We start from the raw sequence: 8,880 nt of genomic DNA, 5'->3' as shown, positions 1-8,880 counted from the left end.
CAGAAAAACAGTGAGAAGCGGAGAACAGAAGGAATAGAAAGAAAAAGCAGAGGACAGGAGGAGCAGCCAGGAAAACTCACAGGAAGTGCAGCAGGGAGGCCAGAGCCACTATCATCATCTCTCACAGCACAGGAGCAGGTGAGTATTATAATGTACAGATGTCTGCCTGTAAGGCTAGGTTCGCACACTGCGTCTTTTTGACGCTGCGTTTTTGTGCGTTTTTGGCCGCTAAAAACGCACAAAAACGCACCTGCGTCGAAAAAACGCATCAAAAAAACGCATGCGTTTTTGCCGCGATTTGGTGCGTTTTTGGCTGCGTTTTGCTGCGTTTTTGATCTCTGCATTTTGCTGCGTTTTTCAAATGCATTGCATGGGCGGAAAACGCAGAAAAACGCAGGAAAGAACTGACATGTCCATTTTTTTTTTTTAACTCAAAAACGCAGGTAAAAAACCCAGATGTGTGTGGACAGCAAAAATGAAAACTCATAGACTTTGCTGGGGAAGCAAAGTCCTGCAGTTTTGAGGCCAAAAACGCACCCAAAAAACTTGCAAAAACGCCGCGAAAAACGCACTGTGCGCACATAGCCTAATACTACAGAAAAACTGCCCTGTGCTGTGCCATCACTGTGTGTGTGTGTTGCCCCTGTGTCAATACTGTGTGTGTGTTGCCCCTTTGTTGTGTGTGTGTGTGTGTGTGTGTGTGTGTGTGTATTATCCCTGTACTTTGTAGAGTTTTAATATAGATCCCAAGGCTATAAAGAGTCATAATCCTTACCATTAAATGGGGGAGACAGATGTGAAAATGTATGTTGTTTGTAGTGAGGGGCACGAAGAAGGATATTCCTACTTTAGGCCAAGTTCACATATTGCAGATTTTTTAGGGATTTGCGGTGTGAACCCACTGGTCTTGGTGCAGTGGCCTTTGCTCAGTAACAGGACGGTGGTTATATTGAGACTCTATGTGGTGATATTGGTCATGGTGTGGCGGCATTATTTTGCAATGTAATACTACATTGCAAACCTTTATATGGTGGGTGTTGTTCAGTAACACTATGTAGTAGTATGTGTTATTATGATTATTATGATAATGTTTTTTTGTTTGTTTGTTTTTTATCGGTGGGGGGGCCCCATTCAGACTTTTGCTATGGGGCCCCATGATTTCTATGTACGCCCCTGAAAGGGCCCATACATTGTTCTTGCATAGGGGTCCTGTCTGTGTTCACTCCTGCCCCCAGATATGTTCGTATCTGCAATAGAGGGGTGGACATATAATTGTTGCAACCTGTGCGGCCATACAGGGGCCCAGCAGACGAGGGGCCAAAACCACCTGCAAAGCAGTAGGATTGGTGCATTATGAGGAGCTCATGGACTGTAATGGGCCCATATATTGTTCTGGCACAGGGGCCCTGTTCTGTCTGGGTCCGCTCCTGCCCCCCAATATGTCCGCATCTACAATACGGGGGCAGATATATCATTGATGCAAGCTATGTAGCCGCACAAGGGCCTGAGAGGTAAGGAGCCCCTACCACCTCCAAAGCAGGAGGAATTGAGCATTATGATGAGCTCGTGGACTATAATGGGCCCATATATTGTTCTGATACAGGGGCCCTGTTTTGTCTGTGTTTGCTCCTGCCCCTGATATGTCCGCATCTACAATACAGGAACGTATATATAATTGGTGCGATCTAGGTCCTGAGAGGTAATGGGGCCTGACTCGCCCACCCCAGGGCTATGGGACACCCGGTGCCGGGCCGGACTAGTCCGGTGGTAGTCAGTGGTGGCTGGGCCCGGCTCCGTGGCCCTGGTGGGTGTCAGTAGAATATGTGGCTTAGTGAATAAAGTTTGTGTTCGTGACGCCACCTGTGGTCTGCGGCTATTAAGCCGCCGCTGCTGTGTAAGGCCTCCGGGGAGATGATATAGCAGCAATGGTGGTACTACTCCCCACAGGTGGAGCAATGCCCGGGGCACAGTTGGTGCTTGTGAGTGTCTATGCAGCTGAAATAACAGAGGCGACTTCAAGGGTACAGTTTCAAGTTCTTTACTCACAATTCTTGTCACAGTCTTGCAGGGACCCTTGGACTGCTGGGACCACTGTCAGGGACCTCCGCCGTTTCTGGGTGATTCTGAGAGTAAAAGCCGGTACCCTTCTCTTAAGTGTCTCTATCTTCTGCTGTCTTCCTTAGCCTTGCCTTGGTAGGTTGAACCTGGCTTGGCCTCCACAACAGCCTCCAGGCTGGGGAGTCACCTGTCGGATGATTATCCCTTTTCTGGGGGTACTGCTGTGGGCTGTGGCCCGGGGAGCTTACAACATTCCCTGGGCCTCGGTTTTTACTGTTTGGAGATGATTTTGCACTCCTCCGGTTTCTAGGGACCGTCCCCTGTTGCAGCTTGATCCCTCCACCGATGTTCTTGTGGAGCAGGCCACCGCAGCTCTACAACTACCCGTGGTACCTCTAGGACTACTCGTGGCCCTGGGACCCTTTCTGTTCTCTGCGTGGTGTCACCTGGACCCTCTGAGCCCCAGGATCTTCACCAGGAAGCGTCTCTTTCTTTCCTTTCAGCTCCTGACTGACTTGGAGCTTTCTTTCCGTTACTTCTCCTCCTTGCCTGCCTCCAGCAGGCCTCCTCCTCCTTCCCCACTTTCTCTCGTTCTCCTTCTTCAACTACATGCTGGCTCCTCACTCTCTCACTCCCTGAGGTAGACTAACTAAACTTGACCTTCCTCTCTGTGTCTGCTCTCAGATGGCTCCTCCCACCTCCCCAATTGCCCTGTTCTATCCTATAGGAGCAGGGATGGGTCTTACGACCCCTCCCAGCATGCAGCATGGGAGGGTTGTCTGCCACTTTCCCTGGTCCCAGTGTGTTCCTAGCAATGGGTGTAGTGTGGATTTACCAGGGGACCGGAGTTCCCTCTCTTCCTCTCCCAGAATGGGGCATCACACCGCTGGATGGGGTGCAATGACCTGTGGCGACGGAAGCCTCAGGGGCGCCACACTCCCCCACAGCAAATCCCAGCACGTCCTCGGGCTGAAAAACAACAGAAAATTGTGGAGAAACTGCAAAAACATTTTTGTTATGCATAACATAAAACAATAAAACATTTCTTCCCTTTATGGGAGGCACATATAAGTAAACGTTGCGAACTTCTTATAAAGAAAACTCTAAATGTGCACTTCCAGTCCATTGCACGGTTCGGGCACATCCCCCATAATTTTGGTAGGGGGCACAACGGGTGCAACTAATTACATTTTTGGCTACTACAAGTCCAGTAGCCTGGCAGTTCGTTTCTTTCAATCAACAAAGTGGAAAACAAAACCAGCCACTAAGTCCAGTGGCCTGGTTACACAGGACACTTTACACATCACATTTACCAGGGACCACATTCCAGTCTAGTGGCCCGGTACACATACACATGGGGGGTGACTTCTTCAAAAAGTACAAGGGGCAGTAAGGCAGGAAAGGGTGTCATCTTCAAAAAGAACATTAGGGCAGCACAAAAGGGACATCTTCACAAAGCATAAGGGGCAGACAGGGGCTATTTACAGTTCAGCTTCTTCTTTTCTTTGCTTCAATGGCTGGGATCCTACTTCGGCAGGGCCCTGGGTAGCAGGTAGGCCATGGAGATCTGGGTCTGCGTCTCCTGTGTGCTGGTCCCTGACCTACTGCGAGGCGCTGCAGCCTGGGCAGGAATGGGGCTTCTTGTATGCTCAGCTCGGCGTTGCTGCAAAGGGCTGCTGGTTTGCAGAGGGCTGTTGCTGTGGTCTTTTGGGTCTTGCTTTGGCCTTGCACCCTGCATCACACAAGCCATGGAGATCCGCGTCTGTGTCTCCTGCGTGGCTGTTGCAGGCCCGCTGCTCAGTTCTGCGGCTTGGGCCTGCTTCGCGGTAGTGCTGCGGCTGCTGCTTGCAGGGGAGACGCTGCACGCTGACATAGTGCGGCGCCACTCCGGTTCTTCGGAGGCCATCTCCTCCTCCTGCAGGATATGGACGTGTAGGGCATACCAGCCCCGGACTCCCATCAGCCGTGTGTATTCCACAGCGTCACCCGGCTTGGCATCTCGCCCGGGGTGGCCTTTAGGCAGGTGTTCTTCAATATCCCGTCGGGCCACAAAGACATCTTTACCCAGTCCGGGCTCTCTGATGAAGCCCCAGCCTCCTTTCTGCCGAAAATCGACTACTATGCCCCGTCTCATTGGGCCCTGTGACCCCTTAAGGGCCTTTCGAATTTGCTCCTTGGAGGCCAGGTTGGCTGCCTCCTGGGCTTTCCGCTTCTCCTCCCGGGCCTCCCGCTCCTGCTGGTACTCCTTCACCAGTCTCCGGCAGGTCAGCTCGTTTGCCAGTGGGGTTTCCTTGGGGCGCAGGGGCTGTTGCAGTCTCCCACTCTCTATGGGCGCTGCGTCCCAGTTCACTCCCGGGGATGTCGTTCCCAGGAGGTTCACAGGGGGACTCGGTAGGGGGCCCACTAGCTGTTCGGGGTCCACCCCTCCCCAGGCTCCGTCTGCGGGGGTTTCAGGCAGGCCTCCGGTGCCCCACCGGGCATCAGCGGGGCTGGCGGGGAAGGCTTGTGGGACGGTGGAGGGACTGGGTGGTGGCGCTTGGTGGGTCAGTGGGTCCGGACGGGTCGGGGTTTCATGTAGCTCACCCGGTCGCTGCTCCACGGCCTCCATCCAGTGGCCCACGCTTTCCGACACCATAGATGCTTCACTCCGCCGGTCCACCTCTGCTTGCATATTGTTCAGCCTCCGAGCCAGGATTCTCATTTCCTCCCGGAGCAGGTCCAGCTCGGGATCCATCTTCCCGGTCCCTGGTACGTACTTCTGCAGCCTCTCTGCCATGCTGCCGACCTGGGGAACGCTTGCTGGAACACTGCTCGGGTGCTCGACCACGCCACTCGGCTGCTCCCTTTCCCTTCTCGGAGGCGGGGCCGGAGGCTGCACTAGCATCTGGCGCCAGACTAGCGCCCAGCCCATCACGGCCGGCACCACTCCGCTTGCGATAAGGTACATTTTCTTTATCTGCTGGTCTGGCATTTAGACACTGCCAGCCGGCCAGCTTGTCTAGTCGCCATTTCTTCTTTCTCCGCCTTCCATGGCGGGCACCGCTTCGCGCTCTTTTCTTGGACAAGGGGGCGGGGCTTCTCTTTGCGCCCTTTCTTCTGGCACGCCCCCCTTCTTCCCGCGCTCAGTGGCTTCAATGGCGGCAGTTTCTCACAGTATAACACAGGCTATTTCACGATTCTTCAGGCGCACAGTACCCGGTGGAACCGGGCACGTTATCCTGTTCGTGACGCCAAAGTTGACTCGCCCACCCCAGGGCTATGGGACACCCGGTGCCGGGCCGGACTAGTCCGGTGGTAGTCAGTGGTGGCTGGGCCCGGCTCCGTGGCCCTGGTGGGTGTCAGTAGAATATGTGGCTTAGTGAATAAAGTTTGTGTTTGTGACGCCACCTGTGGTCTGCGGCTATTAAGCCGCCGCTGCTGTGTAAGGCCTCCGGGGAGATGATATAGCAGCAATGGTGGTACTACTCCCCACAGGTGGAGCAATGCCCGGGGCACAGTTGGTGCTTGTGAGTGTCTATGCAGCTGAAATAACAGAGGCGACTTCAAGGGTACAGTTTCAAGTTCTTTACTCACAATTCTTGTCACAGTCTTGCAGGGACCCTTGGACTGCTGGGACCACTGTCAGGGACCTCCGCCGTTTCTGGGTGATTCAGAGAGTAAAAGCCGGTACCCTTCCCTTAAGTGTCTCTATCTTCTGCTGTCTTCCTTAGCCTTGCCTTGGTAGGTTGAACCTGGCTTGGCCTCCACAACAGCCTCCAGGCTGGGGAGTCACCTGTCGGATGATTATCCCTTTTCTGGGGGTACTGCTGTGGGCTGTGGCCCGGGGAGCTTACAACATTCCCTGGGCCTTGGTTTTTACTGTTTGGAGATGATTTTGCACTCCTCCGGTTTCTAGGGACCGTCCCCTGTTGCAGCTTGATCCCTCCACCGATGTTCTTGTGGAGCAGGCCACCGCAGCTCTACAACTACCCGTGGTACCTCTAGGACTACTCGTGGCCCTGGGACCCTTTCTGTTCTCTGTGTGGTGTCACCTGGACCCTCTGAGCCCCAGGATCTTCACCAGGAAGCGTCTCTTTCTTTCCTTTCAGCTCCTGACTGACTTGGAGCTTTCTTTCCGTTACTTCTCCTCCTTGCCTGCCTCCAGCAGGCCTCCTCCTCCTTCCCCACTTTCTCTCGTTCTCCTTCTTCAACTACATGCTGGCTCCTCACTCTCTCACTCCCTGAGGTAGACTAACTAAACTTGACCTTCCTCTCTGTGTCTGCTCTCAGATGGCTCCTCCCACCTCCCCAATTGCCCTGTTCTACCCTATAGGAGCAGGGATGGGTCTTACGACCCCTCCCAGCATGCAGCATGGGAGGGTTGTCTGCCACTTTCCCTGGTCCCAGTGTGTTCCTAGCAATGGGTGTAGTGTGGATTTACCAGGGGACCGGAGTTCACTCTCTTCCTCTCCCAGAATGGGGCATCACACCGCTGGATGGGGTGCAATGACCTGTGGCGACGGAAGCCTCAGGGGCGCCACAGGGCCCCCTATCACCTCCAAAGCAGGAGGATTGGTGCATTATGAGGAGCTTTTGGACTGTAATGTGCTCATATATTGTTCTAGCACAGGGGTCCTGTTCTGTCTGTGTCTGCTCCTGCCCCCCAATATGTCCGCATCTACAATACGGGGGCGGACATATGATTGGTTCAATCTAGGTCCTTAGAGGTAATGGGGCCCCTATGATCTCCAATGCAGGAGGAATGGTGGATTATGAGGAGCTTTTGGACTGTAATGGGCCCATATTTTGTTCTAGCACAGGGGCCCTGTTCTGTCTGGGTCCACTCCTGCCTCCATACAGGGGCGGACATATAATTGGTGCAATCTATGTCCTTAGAGGTTGTGGGGCCCCTATCACCTCCAAAGCAGGAGAAATGGTGCATTATGAGGAGCTTTTGGACTGTAATGGGCCCATATATTGTTTTGGCTCAGGGGCCCTGTTCTGTTTGTGTCTGCTTCTGCCCCCCAATATGTCCGCATCTAAAATACGGGGGCGGACATATCATTGCTTCAATCTAGGTCCTTAGAGGTGATGGGGCTCCTATCACCTCCAATCCAGGAGTAATGGTGCTTTATGAGGAGATTTTGGACTGTAATGGGCCCCTATATTGTTCTAGCACAGGGGCCCGGTTCTGTCTGTGTCCGCACCTACAATATAACACCCCATGAGAGTATACGATGCGAATAATTGCCATATTCAGCTCTGCTACATCTGCCGTGCCTACAGAAACATTTCTAATGCTTCATTTCCATCCAGAAGTGATTTGCTCCTTGCTTCTTTTGGCATGTGGAAAGCTGCAGACTTCGAGGGGCTTCCCGAGTCCTGGTAAAGTGTGTCATGCTGGTGACAGGAGCACGTGACGATGACTGGAGCGCTGGAGAAATGCAGCAGCCTGGGAAGGAAGAGAGAGAAAAATTAAGAGCGAGGGAAGAGCATCAGCGTTCAAAACACAGAGGGAAAGCGAAGCGGCGAGAGCCACACACAGCACAGAGCTGCGCTGCCTGCACAAAAGGAGAGGGGAACAAAAGGGACGCCCGGGGGGTGGTGAGAGGCAGATACGTACACGGACTGGCACAGCACGGAGCTGTATATAACCGGACCACAGCATGCTCTCCGCTCCTTCTAGCCTGACATAGCGCAGCGTCTCATGGTGTTTTCCCAAGCCTCAGTATGTCCAGGAGGAAGATCTCATCGGAATCCTTCAGCTCGCTGGGATCTGACTATACCGAGACCAGCCCGGAGGAAGAACCAGAATGCCCCTTGGCTCGGATGTGCTGGAATGGGAGCAAAAGCCCCACCGGGTCTCAGGATCAGCACCCACAACCGGTCCCTGGCCCCCGGAGAGCCACCAGGAGGAGACGGGTGAACCTGGACTCCTTGGGAGAGAGCATCAGGAAACTGACTTCTCCCACGGTAAATGAGGGGCACTTGGGGGGGTGCAGATGTGATGGCTAGCACCTAGCACTGGGGCACTTGGGGGGTCCGGAGGTGATGGCTGGCACCTGGCACTGCCGGTGGCAGGAGAGTAGAGGATTAATGAAGGAGATTCCTTCACATAGGGCAGAAAGCCTGACTGCTCCTCCAATGAATGGCAGGCACTTAGCGCAGATGACTGACACTTGGCCAGCCTGTCATTAGACATATGCCGTTCATTAGTGCCACAGGCATATGCCATGCACACACTGTGGGCAAGACGCAGCCAGTGCTGGCATTCTCCATCTATACATGTCTATATACCACGCCAGGGTACCCGCTACGTAAGGAGAAACGTGTAGGAGTGCGGCCATACCTGCACTTATAGGCTCAGATGGCTGTATGGATTCTTCATCGCCATAGTAACGCTAGCCAATATATAAGATGTGATGCCATAAATAGGCTCCTGTGTGTAGCTATGGTGTATACATTATATAAGGAATGGACCCTATGGTGGTGGTGTTGGGGGGGACGCCGCACTCCACTATTACTGGGGGCTATTTCTGTACAGATACATATGGCCGTGGATCTTCTGGATCCGGTAATCTATGGGTATGTAGGATGATAGAGAACGGCCGCCACTGACATCCCCCCTTTTGTCTTCACAGAGCAAGGAAATGAGAGATAAAGGGAGGATAATGAAGGGAGAGAGCCCGGCTCATTACAGCCCCAGCTCCACGTTGTCATCCGCAGCGTATATTTAATGTCACCCTCACCCATCCCTACCTCCTAATTAATGGCAATTAATGGCACAGTGACCTATAAAAACATCGGGTGGGCAGAGAGAGACCTCAAAATTCCCACCTTGAT

General features: G+C 53.4%; 2 protein-coding genes across 2 annotated transcripts in view; one reads left to right on the top strand and one right to left on the bottom strand.

The window, feature by feature from the left end:
- Positions 1 to 1,739: 1,739 nt before the first annotated feature.
- LOC142258684 (uncharacterized) lies at positions 1,740 to 8,144 on the bottom strand. The gene is made up of 2 exons (XM_075331312.1): positions 7,661 to 8,144; positions 1,740 to 7,489 (listed from the first exon to the last, which is right to left on the bottom strand). The coding sequence occupies exon 2, from the start codon at positions 5,027 to 5,029 to the stop codon at positions 3,584 to 3,586; it is 1,446 nt and encodes a 481-aa protein (XP_075187427.1). The 5' UTR covers positions 5,030 to 7,489; positions 7,661 to 8,144; the 3' UTR covers positions 1,740 to 3,583.
- Positions 7,395 to 8,880, top strand: part of GUCY1A2 (guanylate cyclase 1 soluble subunit alpha 2) — a 348,066-nt gene continuing 346,580 nt past the window's right edge. Inside the window, exon 1 of the mRNA XM_075331311.1 lies at positions 7,395 to 8,010. Coding sequence (XP_075187426.1) covers positions 7,768 to 8,010 — 243 coding nt within the window. The 5' untranslated portion in view covers positions 7,395 to 7,767. The remainder of the gene's footprint in view (positions 8,011 to 8,880) is intronic.

Source organism: Anomaloglossus baeobatrachus (genome assembly GCF_048569485.1).
Source record: "Anomaloglossus baeobatrachus isolate aAnoBae1 chromosome 2 unlocalized genomic scaffold, aAnoBae1.hap1 SUPER_2_unloc_1, whole genome shotgun sequence".
NCBI classification, from domain to species: domain Eukaryota; kingdom Metazoa; phylum Chordata; class Amphibia; order Anura; family Aromobatidae; genus Anomaloglossus; species Anomaloglossus baeobatrachus.
Note: the sequence above shows the minus strand (reverse complement) of the source record. Positions and strands in the feature narration are given on the sequence as shown.